General features: G+C 50.7%; 1 protein-coding gene and 1 long non-coding RNA gene across 12 annotated transcripts in view; one reads left to right on the top strand and one right to left on the bottom strand.

The window, feature by feature from the left end:
* Nucleotides 1-23,214, top strand: part of SLC6A12 (solute carrier family 6 member 12) — a 31,322-nt gene extending 8,108 nt beyond the window's left edge. For 6 of the 11 annotated variants that reach the window (XM_072799365.1, XM_072799364.1, XM_072799367.1 and 3 more), the window contains 14 exons: nt 596-871; nt 6,655-6,789; nt 9,784-9,924; nt 10,709-10,796; nt 11,876-12,008; nt 13,196-13,330; nt 14,739-14,842; nt 15,157-15,281; nt 15,705-15,817; nt 16,315-16,452; nt 17,391-17,493; nt 19,956-20,056; nt 20,534-20,704; nt 22,120-23,214. In XM_072799365.1, the coding sequence (XP_072655466.1) occupies nt 658-871; nt 6,655-6,789; nt 9,784-9,924; nt 10,709-10,796; nt 11,876-12,008; nt 13,196-13,330; nt 14,739-14,842; nt 15,157-15,281; nt 15,705-15,817; nt 16,315-16,452; nt 17,391-17,493; nt 19,956-20,056; nt 20,534-20,704; nt 22,120-22,263 (1,845 nt within the window). In that variant the 5' untranslated portion in view covers nt 596-657 and the 3' untranslated portion in view covers nt 22,264-23,214. The remainder of the gene's footprint in view (nt 1-595; nt 872-6,654; nt 6,790-9,783; nt 9,925-10,708; nt 10,797-11,875; nt 12,009-13,195; nt 13,331-14,738; nt 14,843-15,156; nt 15,282-15,704; nt 15,818-16,314; nt 16,453-17,390; nt 17,494-19,955; nt 20,057-20,533; nt 20,705-22,119) is intronic. The other 5 variants (XM_072799368.1, XM_072799370.1, XM_072799361.1 and 2 more) reach the window with 1 other exon arrangement.
* Nucleotides 11,681-15,437, bottom strand: LOC140617650 (uncharacterized). The gene is made up of 3 exons (XR_012017837.1): nt 15,150-15,437; nt 12,620-12,747; nt 11,681-11,980 (listed from the first exon to the last, which is right to left on the bottom strand). It is a non-coding gene; the product is annotated as an uncharacterized lncRNA (long non-coding RNA).
* Nucleotides 23,215-25,128: the final 1,914 nt, after the last annotated feature.

The following is a 25,128-nucleotide window of genomic DNA, read 5'->3' as shown; positions in this document are numbered from 1 at the left end:
CCCAGAGCTAGCTGGCTCCCATGTTTACCCTGGGTTGATCGATTGCCTGGATTGGGGAAGAGCACACAACTGGCTGGGGGAAGACCATGCAGTCACCTGGGCCACACCTGCCCTTTGACCTTCTGTCACCCCTGGCAGGCTTTGATCCCTTCTGGCCTGGAAGCCAGAGGCTGCGCTGGCGCCACTCACTGGCCCCTGTGGAGCTGGGCAGCCAGGCCAGCGGGGATGCTGGCTGGCTATAAATATGAAAAGGGACTCGGAATGAAAGACCCCAGCCTTTTCATCCCAATCTACCCCTGTGTGGTCGTGGGCAAATCACTTCATCCATCAAAGCCTGGATTTCCCCCTCTGCAAAATGGACAAGCTAAGACTGGCCCCCTAGTTGTTCTCTGAGTCATGAGAGGAAAGCCTAACTTGAGGTGTAAAAGTCATTGGGAATTTGGGAACAAAATCAACAGCCCAACAGTATCAACCAAGATTCCAACAATATGAAATATGACAGCAATATTCCAACAACAATAAAAGACGAGGCTGGAGGACGAAGGGGTGGAGGGCATGCCATCGGGTTATACAGCTTATCACTTCTCCCACCCAGCAGGTCCTGTCTCACCATCCTGCCCACTCTCGCTCTGCGGCCTCCCAGTCCGTCACGTGGCTATGGACAGAAAAGTGGCAGTCCCCGAGGACGGGCCTCCCGTTGTCTCCTGGCTCCCTGAGGAGGGAGAGAAGTTGGACCAGGAAGGGGAGGACCAGGTGAAGGATCGGGGCCAATGGACCAACAAGATGGAGTTTGTGCTGTCAGTGGCCGGGGAGATCATTGGGCTGGGCAATGTCTGGAGGTTTCCCTATCTCTGCTACAAAAATGGAGGTGGTGAGTTCATTTTGAGGTAGGCGTGGTGGGGCGAGCTGTGCCTTGACAGCCAGGCAGGGCCTACCTGGGCACCTCCTGCCTGCTGATGTGGTAACATGGAAAGAGCGTGCAATGGAGTTGGAGGGCCTGGGTCTGAGCTCTAGCTCCACCTCCCAGTCCTCCTCCATGAAATGGGATGATGCCTCCCAGGGCCACCAAGAAGGATAACTGAGGTAATGGGCAGGACCAAGGAATCTGAGGGTCCAGTAAGATATGATCATCATAATGAATAACAACAGTCCTTTGTGATTCTGTACAATGTCGGGTGCCGATAGGATTCATACATTCAATCAGTATTGTTGTGGGCCTGTCATGTGCCAGGCATTGTTCTAGATGCAACACAGAACACATTCTGTGTGTTATATTCCAGTGCAGGGTGACAGATTACCAAGAGGTAAAATGCATGGTATGTTGAATGATGAGGAGTGGAATGGTGAGAAACCAAGCAGATAAAAGGGGTAGGGAATGCTGGATTGTTGGGCAGGGGAGGAGGGTTTGAAATGTGGAATAAGGTGACCAGGAAAGCTTGTGTGGAGGTGGTGACATTTCAGAAAAAGACTTGAAGGAGCTAAAGGAGTGAATTTTATAGATGGGCATTCCAAACAGAGGGAAAAGCAAGTGCAAAGGTCCTGGGGTGAAAGTGCACCCAGCATGTTTGAAGAACAGCCTAGAGGGCAGTGACAGATGGGGAGAAGAGTTGCAGAAGAGATCAGAGAGGTAACAGGGCTCACATCTTGTAGGCTCTGATCTGAGTGAGATGGGAACTGTTGAATTTGAGCAGAGAAATATTATGTTGTCTATGATTTTTTTAAAATTAAATAAACATAACTTTATTATTTTTCAGCACCCATAGAATAAGTAGGGGCATGTTGGGAAGGGGCCAGATTAATCCTTTTATGTGTACAATTAAATGCTTTTAGTATATTTATAGAATTGTGCAACCATCACCACATTTGATTTTAGAAAATTTTCTTTTTTTTTTTTAAGGTTTTATTTATTTATTCATGAGAGACACAGAGAGAGGCTGAGACACAGGCAAAGGGAGAAGCAGGCTTCACACAGGGAGCCCGATGTGGGACTCGATCCCGGGACTCCAGGATCATGCCTTGGGCCGAAGGCAGACACTCAACCACTAAGCCACGCAGGTGTCCCAATTTTAGAACATTTTCATCATTCTGGAAGGAAGGCCCAAAGCCATTAGTAGTCACTCTATTCCCTCTCCCTGACAGCCCTTGGCAACCATTAATCTACTTTCTGTGGCTATGGATTTACCTATTTGGAATTTTCATACAAATGGAAGTATTTGTTTATATGAATTTATTTGTGACTGGACAGATTCATCTTTGCCTTTCGAAAATACCTTTATTCTTTTTGTGGAAATTTTACACATTTATTGTGAAATCTGAAACATTCCAGAAGGGTAAAAAAGAAGAAATATTCCTATTTAAAAATAATCATTGTTTAGAAAATCCTTCTAAACACTATTCATATTTAATTAAAAAAATATTTCTTTATTTATTTTAGAGAGGGCAGAGGGGGAGGAACTGAGGGGGAGGAGGGAATTTCAAGCAGACTCCCCGATGAGTGTGGAACATGACTCGGGGCTCAATCCCACGACCCTGAGATCATGACCTGAGCTGAAATCAAGAGTCGGATGCTTAATTGACTGAGCCCCCCAGGTGCCCCCCATATTTACTTTGGCAGGTATTTACTGAGCATCTACTGTGTATTTTGCTCTATTTCAAAACTTAGAGTTATTACACCCAACTGCTTGAACCTATAGCCCCAAAGAAATAGAAATGGGATTTCCTGGCAGGTCAGGGCTACGGAGGCAGGATGGGGAATGGGAGTGAATGCTGGCCAGAGATTAGGGACGACAGGGAGAAGTGATAGGGGCAGTGACTTGTTTCTTTGTCCTATGCCAGGACAGGGCATTAGTGCTGGAGCAGAAGATGACCCAGGCTGAGTCCTCCTTTCATAGAGCACACGGAAGCTCCTTGGAGTGTTTAGCGACTTGCCCAAGACCACAGAAGTAATTGGTAGCTGCAAGCCCTGGAAGCCTGGTTCACTGGCTCCCACATCTCTCACCCTGCCATCTGAAAAGGAGAAAGAATGAGGGTCCCGGAGATAGGTTTTTGGGTTTGAGTGCCCATACCACCTCGTCCCACCTGGTGGCTGCACTGTGGCTGGTCATGGGGCGGCATGGGGAGAGAAGCCCCTGTGACAGTGTGCAGTGACACTGGGCTGAGCCTGGGTCATCTGTGAAGAGGCAGTGCCAGATGGCAGTTACTGGGCAGGGTCTGTGTTCATCTCATTAGCTCTGTCCCAACCGAAATACCTGGGGAAGACATGCTGACACCCCTCTACTGGGTCTCCCTCATCTCCCCCTATGTGAGGGAGCTAACCAAGGTCATGGGCCCCAATCTGAGGCCACTGGTCTTTGGGGCTCTAGGAAAGTAGGGATGCAGGTTTCCTTATATCAGACAATTTAATAATGGATCTATGACTTCACTGACTAACTCAAATGTCAACTTTTTGCTCTAGGCTGGAATTGTACTAACTCACTGTGATAACAGGGTTTATCTCAAGCTGACCATAAATCTTTAGTCAGTTAGGATGTGAAGGCAATCTGGCTGCAACATCTGTCACCCCACTGATTGCCAGGTTTGATTCGGCTGATCCAGCCAGCTAGGTGGGTGTCCCCTTCCTCCTGCACTGCTCCATGTGTGTTCCTCCTGAAGCTGTGCAATCAGCTAAGAGGATGACCTTCTTTGATAGGGGAGGACAGTATAGGAGTAGCTGTGCTCCCTGCTAGAACGTCCAAATGAACTCTTCAGTTCCATTGGTAGGAGAATGAAGGGTAGTCAAGCTTCCAAGACTTCAGACACAACCAAATGAGGCACTGCATGTGGCAGTCTGCCTTTCTTAAAAAAAAAAAAAAAAAAAAGAAAAGAAAAGAAAAAGAAAAAAAGTAGTTAAAAAGGAGTTAAATATGTTTTTACTGATACATTCATCAATTAATAATTAATTATTAGTTAATAAACAGTTCAGTAGGGAAAAATCTTTCAAGAGGAATGAAAAAAATGGTGTTATTGGTGCAATAATGTCTTTGGTTTCAAAAAAGCAGGAATCACTAAACTAGATCATCCTCCAGAGTTTCCAGATTGTCAGTGGTTCAGGAGCGAGAACTTGGCAGAGATAGTAAGGCATACCTGAGAACAAAGGGAGGGAAATGATAAACACATCTCAAGTCCTGAGATCCCTGAGGGGCCTCATCAGGCTGTCTGTGCCTAGAGCCTGGGCAGATGCCAAGAGGATTGTGGGCCAGGTCAGTCTCTCCTAGTGAGGATTCTCACAAGTTCATTGTGGGGGGAAGACATTTGCAGAGATAGTGTGTTGAAAACCCCGGAAGAAAGCCGAGGATGGAGGATGCTCCTGTAGGCGCTCCAGAACCAACCTCCTCCCACTGCCTGCTGAGGCCCAGGCCTAGCGCTGACCTTCTAGGGCAGACTCAGCCTGAGGGTGGCCTGGCTCCAGGCCTCCTGAGCTCTCTCTGGCTTCTGCGGGGCAGAAGTCTACACACCAAGGGTAGAGCTGAAGCTGTCTCCTTCAGGAGAGGGAAGGATCTCCACACAGCAGGAAGGGGCCCATGGATCACATGCCGCTGTAGACTTCCAGTAAAGTGTCTTCTGGGAGAGCCCCTGAGCCCAAACACTTCTCCCAAACACTGCCTCTCAGCCTCACCCCTGTAGCCACCGAAGCCACGTAAACTGGAGTCAATGGTGTTACTGGCACTGGGTTTAGGAATGCTCTGGTGGTACTCAGAACGTATCGGCAAACCTGGGGGTAAGTAGGACTTCAGGACTTGGAGAATTACTGGCTGTTGTGGCTCTGGAGGGCCCAGAAGACTCACACACAAAGCCTTCTCCCTCACTTTCACAAATTGCTACTGGCAGTTCAGATCTGTATGAGAGTCTGGGAGGGCGATTTGGAAATGCACATCAGAGAACCTTAAAAAAATGTTCAAACCCCAAAGGTGGAAGCAACCCAAATGTCCATCAATGAACAAATGAGTAAACAAAATGTGGTATACACACATGAGGGAGTATTATTCAGCCTCAAAATGGCTTGGATAAACCTTGAGATATTATGCTGAGTGAAATAAACCAGGCACCAGAAACATAAGTACTGTATAATTCCTCCTACATGGGGTGTCTAGAAAAACAATTCATAGAGAAAAAGCAGAATGGTGGTTACTAGGGGCTGGGAAGAGGTGGGGAATAGGGAGTTAGTGTTTAATGGCTACAGAGTTTCAGATTGGGATGGATGAGAAGTTTCTAGAAGTTGATGGTGGTGGTGGTTGGATAACGATGTAAGTATACTTAATGCCACTGAACCATACACTTAAAAACGGTTAAACAGGAAAATTTATGTTATATATATTTTATCACAAAAAAAGCAAAAAGAAATTATGCATACCCTCTGATGTACCAATTCGTCAACTGGAAATTTATACTAAGGAGGCAATCAGCCAAGTGCACAAGGATGTTGACAATGGATTACAACCAAAAAGGCCAGTAGAGGTACCAATGAAATGAATTAGGATAGTGGAATACTATATGGCTATTAAAATGATGACATCTATATTTATTGATATAATAGGTTCGTGACATGCTTTTAAATGGTTATCAAGTAACATATATTAGGTTCTCATATTTGCCAAAAAAATACTATATATATGTGTGTGTGTGTTTATAAGAAAATTGGAAGGCTATACAAAGTGTCTTTCCTTTTTTCCCCCTTTGTACTTTCTACTTTTTCCTACAAAGTAACATGGATTATTTGCAAGGCATTATAATGGGGTGGGTAAGAGCACAGAGTCAGAATCCAACCACCTGGCTTTGTGCCTCTGTTTTTTCATCTGTAAAATGGAGATAATGATGGTAACCTGCCCCATGGGAGGTGGTTCTTTGAGAATTCTGATGTCGGTGGAGCATTTAGAAGAATGCCTTGCACACGGTACACACCACATAAGTGCTAAGTGTTATTATGGTGCAGTAAACAATAATCCATTCCCCCTTGGTTACACTTCTGGGGTGAGGTATGTATGTATGTCTTAGTGACTGAAGCAGGCACTGGCAGTTTAGGGTGTCTTCTAATTGCCTACTTTGCTGGATGCCTTTTCAGCCTGGCCTCCTGTGTGGGCCCGTAGGTCAGGCCTAATCACATGGCTGCCAAAACCCCAGTGCCCGAGAATCTGCCTGAGTGGAGGAATGGACTTCTCTGCTGTGACCCCAGTTCGGATCAGAGCCTGGCAGAGGGGGAAAAAATCCATCTGAAAACTATTAGAGGAAAAATAATTTTCCAAGGTGTTTTTGTTTGTTTTTCTCTAAAATGTAGCAAACTTGATAATTTAATAAGCATATCAAATTATACAGAACACAAGTTTCAGTTCCAAAAATAATCATTGGACTAAGTTTGTTAAGCACACCGAGAAAATAGGCAGTGCATCTGTTAGGATTTCCACCTAAACGTTCACTCCTTCTTCAAAGGTCTTCCCTATCCCCAGTGGGGTTCAGACTAGAAAATTTCTGCCTGCCTCTGTTTGCAGATCAGAAGCCAATGTGGGGCCCCGGGAGGGTGGAGAGGAAGACTGAGGAGGCCGAGCAGTGGGACGCAGGTCTCCTGGATGGGCCGAGGACAGGATGGAGGGCTCAGCCCCTGCCGATCTTCTCCTTCCACAGGGGCCTTCTTCATCCCCTACTTCATCTTCTTCTTCACCTGCGGCATCCCGGTGTTCTTCCTGGAGGTGGCGTTGGGCCAGTACACCAGCCAGGGCAGCGTGACAGCCTGGAGGAAGATCTGCCCCCTTCTTCAGGGTGAGTGCTACCCTTTGCTCCCCTGCCAGGGCCACCAAGTTCCCCACCCCTTCATCCCTCCTCCTCATTCTCCCGGCTACCACCTTCTTATTCATCTACTCTGGGTCCTGTGCTCAGTGCTGTGGGGGAAGTAGGAAGTGTCATCAGGCTTTGTGGGACCCAAAGGTAATAGGTCCTGGGGAGGAAGGCACTCCTCAAGAAAGACAATACAAGATTACCTGGGCAAAATTGGATGCAGAGACTTGGAAGGGATGCTTGCGAGTGAGGAACACTGGAGTTTCATCTTCACCAGCTTCCTGGAAAGCTATCCCCGTGTTTACAGCAATGCCCCAGATGGGCCACTGGGGTACATAACCATAGTGATGATGATGATGATTATGGCTAACATCTACTATCCCTGCTGTGTGTTAGGGCTCAGGGAAGCCCTTTACCTGAATTTCCTCATTGGATCCTCCAGTAAGAATTCTCTTAGTTATTGGTAGATGAGAAAATGAGATCATTTACTAAGGATTTGAACCCAGGTCTCCCTGAGCTGAAAATTCATGCTATTTCCTATGTTAGGGATTAGGTTAGGGGCAGTTCCTGTTCTCTCTATGGATTTGCTGGCACTAATGTGAGCAGCTTGGGGTGTCCTTCCCCCCCAATCCCATCTTTTTTTTTTTTTTTAAGATTTATTTATCTGCTTATTCATGAGAAACAGAGAGAGAGAGAGAGGCAGAGACACAGGCAGAGGGATAAGCAGGCTCCATGGAGAGAGCCCGATGCGGGACTCGATCCCAGGTCTCCAGGATGATGTCCTGGGCTGAAGGCAGGAGCTAAACCACTGAGCCACCCAGGCGTCCCATCCCCGCCCTATCTTTAGTTGACTGTGCCAGTCCCCTGGGGGCCAGTGGGAAAACCAACCCTTGTTTTTGTGAGGTTCTTTGCATACTTGAAATGAGGGGAAGACTGTTTCCCTCATGTCAGTCTCTAAGGAAGCCTCAGGGGCTAGGCTACTTGGGGTTAGTGTCCAGCCTGATAGGCTGGACAGAGGTGGGCATGGTGGGAAACACCGGCTCCTGGGCAGGCTGCGAATCTGACCACTGATTGAGGGTCTGATTGCAGGGACCAGGCCAGTCTGGTACTGATTCCTCTTGGAATTATGTCCATGATTCCTCATGGACCCCTATAGGAGCAGCAGTGAGGGACTGAGGCAGGGTGATGCTTGGCCCACATACACGTCTACTTAGGAGGTCTAGGTCCTCAGGGAGAGCTATGGCCTCAGCCAGAGCACAGTTTCTCAGTGCTCTGCTCTAGACCCTAGCAGGAGCCTGATGTCCTGCCCAGTTAGGCTCTATCCCTGGGGCCAAGCGAGCTCTTGGATGGCACACACAGGGGCTGGCGTCTCTGTACTAACACTCCAGGAGGGTCTTCACTGACAGGGTGAGCAAACTAAGCATCTCCTAGGGGTTGGGGGAAGGGATTGCTGCTCCTTTCCTCTTTTCCAAGCTGAAGAGACAGAGAAGCCAAGGCCTGGGGTCTCAGGGACAGAGGCTCATCAAGGCACCGGCACCTATGTTGGTGGGAGGGTCCAGGCTGCTTACCACTTGCCTTCCCCCTGCCTACCTGCACCTACCCGGCAGTTGGCCCTCCCAGCGAGCCTATGCGTGGGCACACAGAGAACACCCCCTGTGCTCACCCCCACTCCTTGCTCAGTTCACACCCAGGCACAGGCTTCCTCCCCCAGATCACCCCTCCTGGCAGAGGTGCCCCCCCACCGCGGGTGTTTACGGGGCGATGGATGGGAGCACAGCGCCTTCCGGCGGCGGCAGCGCGGGCCACACGCTGGCCCCTTGTTTGGGTGTGTGGGTGTCTGTATGCGCGCCCTGAATATTCCGGCCGGTCTCCCCGGGGTCCCTCCTGGCCACCAGCAGCCCCGCCTCCACGCCCCTCCCCAGGCCGGGCCGCCCCGCCACAGTCGCTCTGGGCGCCCGCCCCCACCGCGCAAGGCTTTGCGGAGACCCCGGCAGGAAAACACGGGGTGGGAGGGGCTCTGGCCCCGGCGGCCCGGCCCGCGGGGCGCACGATCCCGGCGGGCCCGGCCAAGGCCAAGGGGTGCTTTTGTCCACAGTCCGCCCTGGCGCGGCCGGTCCGTGAGTCGCCCTGGAGCACCGGACGCGCACCCGCAGACCCGCTCTCCTCCGCCCGCCTTCACGCCCCGGCCTAGCAGCCGCCCTGGCAACGTGCTACTTTTGAAATGACCGTGGAAAAGATCCCACATTTGCAGGAGCAGGGGTGGGGGGGAGGGAAGCGCAGGGGAGGTTTGCAGGGGGGTGGGGAGGCGGGCTGCTGGTGACTGCCCTGCCCGGGCTCCCTCCCAGCCTCCGAACCGCTCCCTCCCGCGTGTCAGAATCAAGCGCAGGTCTCCTCCGCCCACACTCCGCCCCTCACTCCCCGCTGAGATGGCATGAGACCCCCTCAGGCTCCAGGTTTCTCTACAGCCCCCCCCCCCCTTTTTTCCTTGCTGGTTTCTTTTGCTTTTGTTCTTGAGACTGATTCTTACCAAAATTTCCCTACTTACTCCTTTGCTCTTTCTACCCCTTTCCACCTTACAAGTCGCGTGTGATTGTCATAGAAAAACTAGAAAATGCAGATGGAAAAAAGGGGGAAAAAACTTTAAAAAGTGAACTGAAATCCTATCCCCTAGAGAACCACAGTTAACTTTTGGAGTTTATCTCATTAAAAAAGAAGAAGAAGAGATATATTCAAATATATATTGCAAGACTGGAAGGATGCAAACCAGAGCATTCTGCGACCTGTTCTTCTTATTTAGGAAAATATGCTGTCCATGGCTTCTCAGGCCAATAAACAAAAGCAGCGGTTCTCATCCTGTAGCACCCGATATCCTTCTAGCCATGGCTGGGGGCTTCCGTGTGACTCTCTTGGACTGTTGGGCTAACATCAATCTCTTGGATTCTTGTTTTTGTTCCCCCATTGCCTCCCCTGCTCCCCAAGGCATCGGTCTGGCGTCTGTGGTCATTGAGTCCTATCTGAACATCTACTACATCATCATCCTCGCCTGGGCTCTCTTCTACCTGTTCAGCTCCTTTACCTCTGAGCTGCCCTGGACGACCTGTACCAACACCTGGAACACAGGTATCGTGGTTAGGGCCCCTGAGATGGCGCCTCCCCCTAGGGGGCTGGGCTGCCCATGGCCTACAGTGACAGAACCCAGGGCAGAACTTGCCTCAAAGCCGAGCTATGAGGGTTTTGGTGCAGTCCTGCTGGCTGGCCTGCCTGTGGGAATCTATGCTAGCCCCTAAGAGGATGGAAAACCCCGCAGGACTGTGAACATTCTCTGCCACTGCAAAGGGATCGTCACTCACTCTGTGCCAGGTGCTAGACATCCAGGGGTGAGCATGAGCAACCGGCCCCAGCCCTCCCTGAGCTTACAGTCTAGTGATAGAAACAGACAAATTAATAAAATAATTACAAATTGCGATGGGAAAGAAATTGCAGAAAGTATGTTACAGTGGAGGGAAGAGCTGGCTGAGGGCTGAAGGATGAGAAAGAACTCACCGTGTGAACAGCATGCGGTATGGGGGAAGCACAGGCACAGGGACTCAGCCCATTCATGTGTTGAATGGAGAGAGAGTGGGCAAGTTATGGGGGCAGAGGGGACCTGAAGTCTGTCAGAGGTAGGTTGGCAGGGTGGCCAGAGAAACAGTCAGATTCACAACAAGAGCTGTATGAGGCACGTGGCAAAGGAGGCTGGTCCCATGAGCCACTCCCGGTAAATGGCATCCAAAGGAAGCTTTTGGGACTGGGAATGATGGGGACTGCCGGGCTGTAGGGTCAGAGGGCTGGAGGGACCAGGGTGTCAGGGCATCTCTCCCCATCTGGTCCCTAGCTAACACACAGCCACCTTTGTTCCCAACAGAGCATTGCATGGACTTTCTTAACCACTCGGGAGCCCGCACAGCGACCTCCTCTGAGAACTTCACCTCACCTGTCATGGAATTCTGGGAGTAGGTGCTGGGCGTGGATGCCACATATCAGGGGCCCCAAGTGGGAAATTTGGATGTCTAAGGCCTGGGCTTGGAATGCAAGTTTAAACCTTTCTGCTCATGCTCTCCAGCACTTACCTACCTACCACTTCACGCATCAGAGATCTGGGGAAACACATCTACCCATACTTGTCCACCTACATACTCCCAATGACTCCTGAGTCCACCTGTGTCCACCTAGACTTCCACATTTATCCATGTCGACTTGTATCCTTGCACCCATACACACCCCCACACATCTACCTACAGCTTCACACCTACACACACGTGTCCACTGGTGCACAACGATAGTCTGCCCCAGTTTAGGAGAGCAGATTGTGCACATGACTGCCCAGCTTCGTGTTCAGTGATGTCATGTTGTTAGCTTGAATTGGCCAAGTGAGAGTATTTGTACTGCAGAAATTGGCAAACCCTGCTCATGCCTCCACCCTCCCACATGACTATGCACTTATATCTGCCCCTGTTCACATGTGCTCACCTTTGTTCTTACACAGGTCTGTCTCTACCTTCACACTTACCTAAAGACCACATGTATTTACCAACACTCACATGTGTCTACCTACACCCTCACACATGGAGGCCCTCATGTCACCCAAACCTTACACGTCCACCAACATTCATGCACTCACATTTCCACCAGTCCCTATGTTCTTTAGATACTAAAATATACCAGCCCCTCTGTTTGATCCCCATCTACATGTGCATCATGCGTATGTGTCTACTCTCCATCTACTCATCCACACATTACTTACCACCCTCACTCTCTCTCTCTTTCTCTATCTCTCTGTACAACAGAGAAAGCTGGATGTTTAGAAAGACAAAGATACCTATGAGATTACGTGATTTGGTCTTCTAACAGCAGGGGCATACAGACCACAGGTGGGAACATGGCATGGCCATGGGGGAGGTGCAGTGGGATGGGGAGGGGAAGCCTGGAACATGAGATCTGTGGGGTCAGCTCTAAGAATCAAGAAACTTGAAGTCAAAGGCAAGTTGCCCCTTTAGCCTTTCACCTGGCTTTTTGTTTTTTCCATCCTCAGGAGACGTGTTTTGGGCATCACCTCAGGCATCCATGATTTGGGGGCTCTGCGCTGGGAGCTAGCTCTGTGCCTTCTGCTGGCCTGGCTTATCTGCTACTTCTGCATCTGGAAGGGAGTCAAGACCACAGGCAAGGTGAGATGTTCTGGCCCCGGATAAGCACTCTGTGGCCCCCAGAATCCAGGGGGACACTCACAGTCCCTCTAGAGGACTGAAAGAAAGAGTAGTTTAAGGGAGAGGCATGGTAAGAACAGGGGATATGATAGGTAGGAAGAGTTTAGCTCTGTACGAGGAAAGACTTTCTCTCTCAGTATGAATATAAAAGACCTGTTTACAGAAGTAGCATACAGAACAAAATAAGGAATATAAACGTCCCCCTAATCACTGTACGAGCCAGCATGGTAGCCATTTGGATCTACTAACCCCCGTTAATGTGTTGCTGTGTTGCCTTCCAGATTTCCATATATGTATGTTTGTGTGTATCTGTATCTATTATGTGTGCATATTATCCAATTAGGACCATACCCTTTTATGACTTGCTTTTTGTCATATGTGGTATGAGCCAGCAAACAGAACTGTCTCTGAGGTGGTGAGTTTCCAATCATCAAAGGGGTTCAAGCTAAGAATGGATAACAGTGGCTTATTGTGTGTGGAGAGAGTTCAGATTTGAGCAATTATTTCCAACCCAGGGACTCTGAGGCTGGTGCTTCATGCTTTTTAAAGCCAGGAACAGACAGGATACTGACCTTTCTGATGAGCCTGTTCCAAGGGCAGCCTCGGGTAAGGAGCTGAGCTTGGTCAGGGGCAGACTGGATCCCTCAGAGTGTCTCCATAGACCAGAGCTCAGGCCACCGCTGCTCCCCCAAGCTTATGCCTGGAAAAGTACAGTTACGTTTGGCCACAGGTCACTGTGCCAGTCTGCTCCCCACCCCCCTCCCAGGACCCACCGCACCAGGGGGCATGAGGAGAACAGCCAGGATGAGGGATTCCAGGAGATCACATTCTGGATTTTAAAATAGTCTTTGAAATGTTATGGCTGGAAGCTTGTGCCCCTCCCTGTCCTTTCTCCCTCCTTGCCCTGCTGATGTGTATCTCACACTCCACCTGCCTGTGGAGCCTGAGACCCACTGGAATGTGTAAAGGAAGGTGTGGGGAGTTGCAGGTGCTTACACCCTCTTGGCATCTCTAGGGAAGTGTTGGACACTGAGCTGAGTGCTAGTCGTGCTTCCTGAGGAGGGGTGGCAGGAGGACTGCCACAGGCTCCCTGGCACCTCCGGGCAGCTGAGTCCCAGCAGGAGTGACCTGGGCCTGTTTCCCTCCAGGTGGTGTATTTCACAGCCACGTTTCCCTACCTGATGCTGGTCATCCTGCTGATCCGAGGCATCACCCTTCCCGGAGCCTACCAGGGTGTCATCTATTACCTGAAGCCTGATTTGCTTCGCCTCAAGGACCCCCAAGTAGGAGCTGTGCTGGGGACCATATCTCTGTTGTTTCCCACCCCAAACCAGAGCGGTACTTTGGAAAATCTCTGGTTGCTTTTCTCTAATATAGCTATCTAATTGTTCTTTATATAGAACAATTAGATAAAGATCTCTTGTAAACCCACCACTCAGCTATCATCTCTATGAACATTTCAGTATATTTCCTTCCAACCCTTTTTCTAGTTGGTATGTGTGTCTGTGTTTTAACATAGTTGAGATAATTATATAGAGATGGATCTTTTTACATTTAAATTATATTTTCCATGTTATTAAATTCATTTGTTAATGTCATTTTAAACGCTTGCATAATACATCCTCCATCTGTCATCCATTCAGTCACTCATTCACTCAAAATGTGCTGAGGACCTGTTGAGTGCCAGCTAGTGCTCTAACGATGGAGTAGGGCAGTGGGCACAACAGACAAGGCTCTGTGTCTTCTGAGCACTCACACCCAGGGCAAGCGTCATCAACCTTCTCCTACTCTTGGACATTTAGGTCACGTAGTTTTTTATGATAGTACATACAGCTGCAGTGGACACCTTGTATTTAAATCTTTGACCACATCTCTGATTGTTTCCTGACAGTAGTCAGACTTAGAATCACTCCCTCAAAGAGTATGAGCATTAATACTGGCTTTAGAGAAATGTAGATTTTCTCTACCGGTATGAGAGGGCACCCTTTTTTTCTGCAGGGCCCATGAGAGATTTGATAATAATTCATTTTAACCTTTCATCTTTGGTAATTTGAGAGATTGAAATAGTGTCATATTGTTGACTTATTTTTTAAATTTTTAAAGAGATCTTATTTATTAGAGAGAGAGAGAGAGAGAAAATGAGTGGGGGGAGGGGCAGAGGGAGAAGGAGAAACAGACTTGAGGCTGAGCATGGACCCTGATGCAGGGCTCAATACCAGCTGGACACAGGGCCCAGAACCCTGGAGATCATGACCTGAGCTGAAGTCAAATGTTTCACTGACTGAGCCACCCAGGCACCCCTCTTTTTTTATTTAATTTTTTTTACTATTGCGGGGCTGGACATTTCCAGGACAGATTTACTGTGCATTTCTATTTCTACCTCTAGGACTTGTCTGAGCACATTCTTTGCCCCTCCCCCTCTCCCCTAAGGAGTCCTGGGTTTTTCTTTATATTTTGAAGTGGCCCTTTGCCCCTCTTGTGGCTGCCTGAGGCCCTTAGTGCTTGTGGAGTGAGCCAGATGCTCTCAGTTCAACCCTGAAGGGCACTGCCACTCCTCCTAGGAAACCCAAGTAGTGGCGCCTACTGAATGCCCCCAGAGCCAAATCTAAACACCCAGGGGCCCAGCTGGGTCTGAGGGGTGACAGGGTGGCACCCTCCGCTCCCCTGCCACTCTCTTGTGGTCTCCCGCAGGTATGGATGGACGCGGGCACCCAGATCTTCTTCTCCTTCGCCATCTGCCAGGGGTGCCTGACTGCCCTGGGCAGCTACAACAAGTATCACAACAACTGCTACAGGTAGGGTTGAGGGTGGGGGTGGGGGTGGGGGCGGTGGAGGGAAGAGGCTTCCTGGAGTGTAGCCAGGGAACCACAGCTTCTGTTCCAGACTGAATTTCTTTCTCCCTCCCGTTTCCCTCTCACCTGCCCATACCTGATCTTTGTCCTTCCCCCATTCTCTCCTCCATCCCTCTCCTCTTGCATCTTGGCCACTCCCTGCTCCCCCTTACTGTCTGTGGATATCTCCTCCCCCACACCCCCTCCTGAGGGGTTCCTTGCTCTCTCTCCCCCTCCTGGCTCCTCTGCCTCCCTCCCCTCCCCTTCCTACCTCACAGGGACAGCATCGCCCTCTGCTTCCTGAACAGTGCCACCAGCTTCGCGGCTGGCTTCGTGGTCTTCTCCATCCTGGGCTTCATGGCCCAAGAGCAGGGGCTGCCCATCTCTGAGGTGGCCGAGTCCGGTAGGTACTGCTTTGCTGTCGGACCCTGAGGGGAAGGAGGAGAACACAGACTTCCCCTACAGGGTCCCAGGCAGGGCTTCAGGAGCTGGCTGATGTGAACCTTCTCAGCATCTGGGGACACTGCTTTGCCTTCTTACTTGTGGGAGGGAGGCGGGAGAGGGGACAAGGGTGGGGGGGGCAGGCCTGCAGCTGTGTGTGTGGGTGGGTAAGTGGAGGAACTGGTGCACAGCCAGCGCCCCAGAACCAGGATGAAACTCCCTTGCCCTCTTGAGCCTCTCCTCTGCACACACACACTCTCTCTCTCTCACATGTGAGCACACACACTCTCTCTCACACTCACACACACTCACACAGTGCCTTGGGAGAAGGCTCTTCCCCGAGGGCAGAGCTCTCTGGACCCTGACAGTGCTGTGTGCCCAACAGGTCCTGGTCTAGCCTTCATCGCGTTCCCCAAGGCTGTGACAATGATGCCCTTATCTCAGCTGTGGTCCTGCCTTTTCTTCATCATGCTCATCTTCCTTGGGCTGGACAGCCAGGTTTGTCACCCCACCCACCCTGCCCTAGTGACCTTTTTGCCTTCTCCCCATCTCCCTTTTCCCTGACCATATATTCCAAGTCCCCCTCCTCTTTTCAGGGCTTGTCCTTGCAGTTGGTTGGGTGACCCCTGACCTTGAGGGGGCCACCTGCCTTTTCCCCCCAGGACTGACCCTTCCCCAAGCACAGGTACCCCCCGAAAGTCCCTCTAGCCTCCTTCCAGCCAATCAGTTCAAGCTGCCCAGCCCTGCCCCCCCCCAGCCTTGGGGACAGAAAACATGTCTCCCCCTCCAAACCCAAGGCTGGGACCGTCTGTTGTAGAGACACAGCCAAAGGCAGGGCCAGTCACCCCATTTCTGCCCTGAGTCCCTCCCGTGCTCCTGTGTGTCAGCCTGGGTGAGTGGGGTGAGTGGGGTGAGAGGTGGCTAGGGCAAAGCCATGCTGGGGAAGGCCCAAGGGCAGGCGGTGCCTCTCACCCCAGCTCCCCTCCCACCCGCAGTTTGTCTGTGTGGAGTGCCTGGTGACAGCCTCCATGGACATGTTCCCCAGTCAGCTCCGGAAGAGTGGGCGGCGGGAGCTCCTCATCCTTGCCATTGCTGTCTTCTGCTACCTGGCGGGGCTTTTTCTGGTCACGGAGGTGAGCAGCAGTGTGCGGCCTGCAGGCTGGACTCCGGGTGAGGGAGCCAGGGGGCACACCTTCTTCATCTGCTGAAAGGGGGTGTTGACACTTGCTCTGCTTCATCACAGCGCGCCACGTTCAAGTTAGCTCTTTTGGTGTCAGGTGACAGAAACCAAATGCCAGCTGGCTTACGCAGAAAAGGGAGTTTTGGGGGGAGGGCAGGGAACTGAAAAGTCAAGAGAGATCTTGGTTTCAGGCGTGGTTGGATCCAGCTGCTCTAAGGACATTATCAGGAATGCCATTCTTAGCCAGATTTCCCTCCTGATATTAAAGAATGCTGGCACAGGGGGATCCCTGGGTGGCGTAGCGGTTTGGTGCCTGCCTTTGGCCCAGGGTGCGATCCTGGAGACCCGGGATCGAATCCCACATCAGGCTCCCGGTGCATGGAGCCTGCTTCTCCCTCTGCCTGTGTCTCTGCCTCTCTCTCTCTCTCTCTCTCTCTCTCTGTCTCTCTCTCTGTGACTATCATAAATAAATAAAAAAAAAAAAAAAAAAAAAGAATGCTGGCACAGCTTCAGGTTTACCTTCCACCACCCACCCAAGCCCAGAGGAAGGAGAGGGACCTTTTCCTAAGAACACGCTAAGTGCCCAGCCCTGACTCCTCTTCAGGCCTGGAGCAGGGAGAGGAGTGCGCGCAGAGTGAGGTGGTGGCAACTCCTACGAGACATGATGCTGGGGATGAAACCGTGTGTGTCCCATGTTCCCAAGGTCTTTGCAGCTGTCACGGCTTGTTGTCCTGATGTTAAATCAGGGCTCTGGGGGCAGGGGCAGTCAAGGCAAACTCCTTTGAGTTGCAAGGAATGGCTTCCCAGGGACTGGGCAGGATGGGTGCCCGGATGCTGGAGCGGGTCCCCGCCTGCCCTGGCCAAGGCCCTAGCTCCCTCACTTTGCCGCAGGGCGGGATGTATATCTTCCAGCTGTTTGATTATTATGCCTCCAGTGGCATATGCCTGCTCTTCCTGGCGATGTTCGAAGTGATCTGCATCAGCTGGGTGTACGGTAAGTGCAGGGGGAGCGGGAGCGGGAGCCTCTGGGGTGGACACTGAGGAAGGAAGATAGGCCATCCAAAGGTCTTTCCCAATCAGTGGCTCTCTTTTTAGAGGATGGGCTGGGCCTGGATCTGGAGCAAACATGGAAAGGAAAGGACAGTCAAAAAAAAAAAAGGATCCCTGGGTGGCTCAGCGGTTTAGCGCTTGCCTTTGGCCCAGGGCGTGATCCCCGGAAGGGCACGATCTGCCCAGGATGAGAGATGGGTGCGCTGGCCCTCTGCTTTCTACGAGTCTTGGATTGCTGCCCTGGTTCTTCTCACTGGCAAGTCCATCCACCACGGGCACCCCATTTCTCATTATGGCAGATAGAGCTGGGGCAAAGACAAACCCATTTCCCGCAGTTGTGAGAGGAATCAGAAACAGCAGGGAACACTTTTCTTGATACAGAAGCTGCTGGAGGCCCTTGCCAGTAGGAGTCCTAGCCAGAAGAGACTTTTTAGAGCCACTTAGTCTGAGCCTCCACACATCCCCACGTTCCCTTTCCAGGTTAGCACCCAGACTTTGCTTGAATACTTCCACGAACAGAAAACTCATTCCCGTGTTTGCAAGGTAGCTTTTCTTGTTGTGGCTGTTACACATTTTTTTTTCTTATACTGAAGTGAATTCTGCCTTCCATTGACTTCCACCACTGGCCCTACCCCTCCTCCATGTGGGAGGTAACTAGCCAGTGGTGCTGAATGCTATAACATCCATGCCATTATTGTTTTTTAAAGATTTTATTTATTTATTGATGAGAGACACAGAGCGAGAGAGAGGCAGAGACACAGGCAGAGGGTGAAGCAGGCTCCATGCAGGGAGCCCGATGTGGGACTCGATCCCGGGACCTTGGGATCATGACCTGAGCCAAAGGCAGACGCTCAACCACTGAGCCACCCAGGCATCCCACATCCATGCCATTACTATGCCTGATGACAGTAGCAGAGAAACTTTTGTGCATTCAGTCGATGCACGGCTGAATGCCAAGCAATGTGCTGATTGTGGCATACATTGTCTCGCAAGCCACACAACAGCCCTTGGCAGGGGAGGTGAGGCTCAGAGAGGTAGGTCTCTTGCCTAAGCTCCCACAGCTGGTAAGTGGAGGAGGCATCATCATACTCCAGGACCATCTGGCTCCACTGCGCCAGGTTAGGGGGATGCACTGCTAATGTAACAAGGCGCGGGGCAGAGAGGGTGGGTGGGTGCCATGTAGTGGGCATGAGTAGGAAAGCCAGGAGTAGGAAGGTTTTTATTTTGCTACCTAAGCCTTCCTATCTGGTGGCCTTCCTCTTCTTGGACCTGTTTCTTATCTTCTCACTTCAAGCATCTGATGTCTTTCTGATTTTCCTCTATTGCTTCTCAGAACTTGTTCTCAGAGGATCTGATAAATTCCAACACAGTGAGGCCTAAAGAGCTGAGGAACCTTAATATTTTACACCTTCCCAGCAATATCTGGTTGTTAACTGGGGGAGAAATTTGGAAGCCAAAGGAATGACTCCCTAATGGGGGCATTTCATGCACACTAGTAATCAGTGGGAAGTGATTTTTTTTTTGGCTGAGGAAGGAAGATAGGCCATCCAAAGGTCTTTCCCAATCAGTGGCTCTCTTTTTAGAGGATGGGCTGGGCCTGGATCTGGAGCAAACATGGAAAGGAAAGGACAGTCAAAAAAAAAAAAAAAAAAAAAAGGGATCCCTGGGTGGCTCAGCGGTTTAGCGCTTGCCTTTGGCCCAGGGCGTGATCCTGGAGTCCCTGGATCGATTCCCACATCAGGCTCCCAGCATGGAGCCTGCTTCTCCCTCCTCCTGTGTCTCTGCCTCCCTCTCTCTCTCTGTGTCTATCTCTATCATAAATAAATAAATAAATCATTAAAAAAAAAATAAATAAATTAGTTAAAAAAAAAAAAAAGTCAGTGCTTTCACAAACACAAATCCAGCCTCTTGCCATCTTTCTTGAGAAAGCAGAGTGGTTCCTCCAGCCTCCAGAATCTAGACTGTCGTTCCTTTTCTGTTGGCTTCTGGCCCTCTGTGAGTTTAGCATGTTGTGCTTGCACAGTGGGACCTTTGCTGTTTTGGTGTTTTGAATTGAAACTGGATTCATCTCTGCAGCATGGATAAATGAGCATTTGCATCACCATTATGCCATTTTAGGCTCACATCCCCCTCTGTGGTTAGGAGTTTAGGGTCTTTGCTCCTAGACAAGGGGACAGAGGATTGCGCCCTCGAGGGCACCCAGCTTTAGGGTGGCAGCCCCTTCTCCCTCTTTGTTCCCCGCCTTGTGGCTGGGGTGCCAGAGACCCATCTCATTCTTGTGCCCTGATCCAGTTTCCCCTCACAGGGTGGCGGGAAGAGGGCAAAGCCAGGCGAGTCCTCCCCAGATACGAACAAACTGTCTCCTTCCTCTTGTTCTCACACTTTTCTCCCTCTTTGCCTGAGCAGGGGCTGATCGTTTCTATGACAACATTGAAGACATGATTGGCTACCGGCCATGGCCCTTGGTGAAGATTTCCTGGCTCTTTCTGACCCCTGGACTCTGCCTGGTATGTGCCCACCCAGCTACCCTCCTGCCTCCAGAAGACTTGGGGACAAGGAACAGCATGCCTGGGTTACCTGCCTGTCCAGTGACCTGGGGAGGCCAGTCCCTTTCCCCTTCTGGGTTGGTTCTCCTGCCCTTCCTTTCTGGGGTTGTCTCAGCGGCTTTACCATCATTACTCTCATTCCAGTTCCTGTTTCATTCCTTTCTCACAGCGTTTCCATCCACTGCCCAACTTCCCAGTTGGTGGTCTCCTTCTCTCTTCCTGCTTAGGGCTCCTCCACCCCTACCCCCTTCCTCAGAGCTCCTCCTGTCTCAGTCCTTAGCACCTTGGCCCACAGCTCATGATGCCTTTTACTATTTTACCTCAGCGATACACCACAGTGCGTGAATTCGTCCTCTGTCCCTGGATATTGAAGCAGGTGAGGAGAGGACTTCAAAGGCTCTCTGTCTTATCTGCATCCATCCCTCCCTCTCCTTCCAGGCCACCTTCCTCTTCTCCTTGAGCCAGTACACACCTCTCAAATACAACAACATCTACGTGTACCCTCCCTGGGGCTACTCCATCGGCTGGTTCTTGGCTCTCTCCTCCATGATCTGCGTCCCACTCTTTGTCATCATCACTCTTCTGAAGACCCGGGGTTCCTTCAAGAAGGTAGGGGCTGGGGGAAGTGATACACTGCAGGAGGGGTTTGCTGAGAGAGGTTGTAGGCAGGACACCATGGCTGGGGCCCAGCTCTGAGTGTGGGGCACCCTTCAGTCTGATGGAATCTTAAAGAGAATTGTCTTTGAAGACCAGTCCAATGGCTTCATTTGCAGAAACATTCAAAAGTCCTTGAGTCCTAGACCTTCAGAATCCTATCTCCAGCAGATCATGTGGGCAGGTTACCAAAGGTAAACTGTCAAAGGCTTAAGAAGGAAATAGAGTCACAACAAGAACTTAAAGATGCCCAGAGATTTAAAGAGCACAAAGTCCTTGCTGCCAGGAAACTAATAACCAGCCCTCACAGTTCATTTCATACCCAAGCTCCTGGCTTCTTTCTTATCTTAATTCTGCCTGGGAACCACATGCAAAAGGCTCCCTGTTTAGAGTTTAAGGCATGCCTACCTGGCAGGGAATAGAGCATGTCCCACAAAGACCTTACACGTGTAGAAATCTATCTGGTGGGGGATCCCTGGGTGGCTCAGCGGTTTGGCGCCTGCCTTTGGCCCAGGGCGCGATCCTGGAGTCCCGGAATCGAGTCCTGCTTCAGGCTCCCGGTGCATGGAGCCTGCTTCTCCCTCCTCCTGTATCTCTGCCTCTCTTTCTCTCTATGTCTATCATAAATAAATAAATAAATCTTTAAAAAAAAAAAGAAATCTATCCGGCTTGCAAGTAACGGAAAACCCAACCTACAGTAAGCAAATAGGCTTACTTTCTTTTTACATCAAGAAGACCAGAGATGGGTGCTGTTGGCATTGGTTCAACCACCTAAAGAGGTCATTAGGGACCAAAGTCCTCCTGTATTTCTGCACTTCCATCCTGAGCAGGTCTTCATCATGATGCTCACCACCTCATGGTCACAATATGGTTGCCTTGTTTCCAGTCATCACATCTGCTTTCAAGGCAATAAGGAGAGGGAAGAGATGACACCAATACCAGTAAAAATAGTAGTACTAATACTCATAAGAAGTAATAGGGACTTATTGATCACATTATAAAAGCAATAGCGAGAGGAACAAAAAATGGGTACTTTTTGACCAACTTACCCTGTGCCAGGCACTATTCTATGAGCTGTGTACTATGGTTATCTTCATTATAGATAAGGCACAGAGGGGTTAAATGGGTTGCGTAAAATTGCACAAGTAGTTAGTAAGAGAGCCAGGCCTGGAACTCAGCCAGTCCATGCTCTTGGTCACCATGTTATTGTCTCTCCTCTCTTCTCAAACTTTTTGTTCATGTATTCACCCAGATTCTATTGACTGCCCCCATGTGCCTGGCTCTGTGCTGGGCCCTGGGGATATAAACGAGACGAAACATCTGTGCCTTTCTCATCAGTAGCATCCATTCATTCTCTCTTTTCTCCACAGCGCCTACGACAGCTTACCACCCCTGACCCCAGCCTGCCACAGCCCAAGCAACACCTGTATCTGGATGGTGGTACCAGCCAGGACTGCGGGCCTTCCCCAACAAAGGAGGGACTAATAGTTGGGGAGAAGGAGACCCACTTGTAGGATGTGGCCAGCAGCCAGGTGGCTATTGAGCCAAGAACCTCCTCTGTCAGGGCCACTGCAGTGACAGCCTTTACCTCTGCCCCTTACCCAGTCCAGCTATGAACCTCTGCAATGTCTGTGTGTGTCCTCAGCCAGAGGCCAGGCTGCTCTCTCCTCAGCAGGGCAGCTCTTCTGGTGGGCGAGATGTGGTCCTGCTGCAATACGCCATCCTGTTGGAACACACCTTCTTATTTATAAAGAAGGGTGGTCTTTTTTGAGTCCACCATCTGATCTAACACATTACACTGTGTGGGAGCTCCCACTGCAGGGACATTCCAGCTTCCTATACTTATGTGTTGGGAGGGTAGCCCTGACGGGAGTACATATCACACATTGACTCGGAGATCCCGATGGAACACAACATGTTGGAAGTGACAACTGAACGCACCATATTGGATTCTGACATTCCCTTAGAGGGGTTCCTTCATGAGGCTTAGTGTTCTGGAGTCCGTGGGGAAGGAACTAGAGAAACAAAAAGCCTTCATGAGCCATCATTGTCTTGAGTTTTCCTGGAGGCTTCTTGAGGTGTCCCTAGTCCCACACGCCTCTTGCAATGTTGTCCTCCACTCACGGAGCACTGGATGGAAGGGACTCAGAGGTGATCCCTAGGCTGTTCTTTGAACAGCTTTGAACAGCTTAGGGTGTCTGTACTATGCCCAGGCAGACATCACTAATCGATGACAGAGTCTCTCCCACCTCACAGGCCTTCCAAATATAGTGCTCTAGGCAGCTCCATTGGCCACCCCACTTTGGTCCAACCTCTGGACTTTGTGGGTGAGGAGACTGAGGACTAAAGAGAGAGTGACTTTTTCAAGTTCACATAGCTATGCCTAAAACCTGGCCTCCTTGTTCTCAGGCCATGGTTCTTTCCATTATGCCCTCCTGCCTTGGTTAACAAGCAAGTACAGATTACCTGCTACCGTGTGCTAGTCTTCTCTGCCTCACCCTGTTTCTGTTTAGTTCCACTGTCTTGGGGTGGGAGGGAGAGTATCCCCTCTATAGAGGGGTGAGCAGCTTTCCCTAGATTGGCATCTTCTCTGCCAGCCCATATTCATCTGACCAGATTTCCTCTCTGGGTCCTTTTGTTCTTGCCACTTTCCATCTCCACTCCCTCTAGAGATGGCTCAGAGTGTGTGAAAGCCTGTTGGTCTCCCATGGAGAGAGAGGGGTTGCGTGTGGGATGCTCCTCTTTTCGTGTCCCTACCAATTGATGCCAGGCCCTCCCAAAGGCAAGGGAGGAGAAGGAGTAGGGGTGGGATAGGCCACTTCAGGACAGTTGCAGGGGCAGGACCTGGGAGCTGGAAGAAGGGAAGCCACCTGTATACGCCTGTGTATCTGTAGATAACCACCTGCAGTGATGCATAGATAGATGTCACGCAGAGCCACTGCCCAGTGGCCAAAGCAAACATCTATAGCCCAGCGAGGGTGAGTTCCAGTCTTAGAGCACCCAGCGTCCTTCACCCAGCTCGGTCAGGGCTTGTGAGAACAAGTACGATGGCACACTGGGCACAAGCAGACGTCCAGACCCCTGGATTCTGCCTCACTCAGACTGTTCTGCACTCTTGTGCTCACTTTGGTTACACTAGCTGGTGGGTGGAGAAGGGGGCGGGCGAGACAGGGATAGGGAGAAACTGCTTCAGCCAGATTGCTCTCCTGTGTGACCCTGGGGGACCTGTCGGGCAGGTGTGGCGCTTTCTGCTGCCGCCTGGTGGCAGATGGGAGCAGTGCCGCCTTCCCTGGCGCTGGCGCTCCCATTAGGAGCAGGATGAAGGTGCTCTCACGCTTGCTCTTGCTGGCTGGCTGGCTGAGCATTCACTCCTGTGTATGCTCTTCTCCCCTAGAAACTAAATACTTCTCACATCCTCCTCCTGTGGCCTCAGTGGGGCTCCCCAGGATGGTGGGCTTGCTTTGGGGGAGCCCAGCTGCAAGGGCATGGGGGGCTGAGGCCAGCCAGACTTCTCAGCCCCCTGCTACCACCCCCCCGTCCATCCAGAGTACTTTGTAGTGTGACCTTTCAGCCTGAAAAGTGGCACGTTCTGTTGTAGGCAAGTGCCCTGTTGTGCACACTCGCTGGGCACCAGCTTTCCCCAGCTCCCTGAGCCCTTAGTGTCAGGCTTCATCTCTGCAGGCTGCAGACCCCCATAGCCCTCTCCCATCGATTCCTCCCTCCACATAAACTCAGCAGGACTCTTGGCTGCTCCAGATCCCCCGGCTATTAGCTCACAGTCTGCCCAGGAAAGTCTCTGCTCTGGCACAGGGTCCCCTGGAGGCAGCATGTCTACAACTGTTCTTCTCTGACTGCCTCTTCCATTCTAGCACCCAGTACAGAGCCTCTGTGGTCCATGAGAGGACCAGAGAGGGACCTGGGTGGGGTGGGGTGGGGCCAGAGGGAACATTAAGAGAAATGGACTTCAGGCTAACTCCACAGCTCATGGGAAATCACCCGGGCTATGAGCACCAATTTGACTCTTTAAAGTGTCCAGAGCACTACTTCAGGGGTATGTGAGCGTGTGTGTGTGTTCACGTACATGAATGTGTAAAGAGCATAGCTATGCCTATATGGGTTGTAGGGTTATAAACTTGGGGTCTGTTTCATCTCATCTAGGCTGTTTGAGTTTTAAACTGGTGGCCTGATCTGGCCACCATGATTCATTTGGCCAGTATGATATTTAAAGAACAACTTTTTTTTCGAGGGGAATGGCTCTAGGCCCTCTCTGGTTTGCCACAGGCTCTCCCAGTCCTATTACTCAGACCTGACCTTTTCACACATTCGTGCTTAAATGCATTTGCGTTCACAACCGGTGCCCTAGGGAAAGAACTGAGACC

This window comes from Canis lupus, chromosome 25, assembly GCF_048164855.1.
Source record: "Canis lupus baileyi chromosome 25, mCanLup2.hap1, whole genome shotgun sequence".
NCBI lineage: Eukaryota > Metazoa > Chordata > Mammalia > Carnivora > Canidae > Canis > Canis lupus.
Note: the sequence above shows the minus strand (reverse complement) of the source record. Positions and strands in the feature narration are given on the sequence as shown.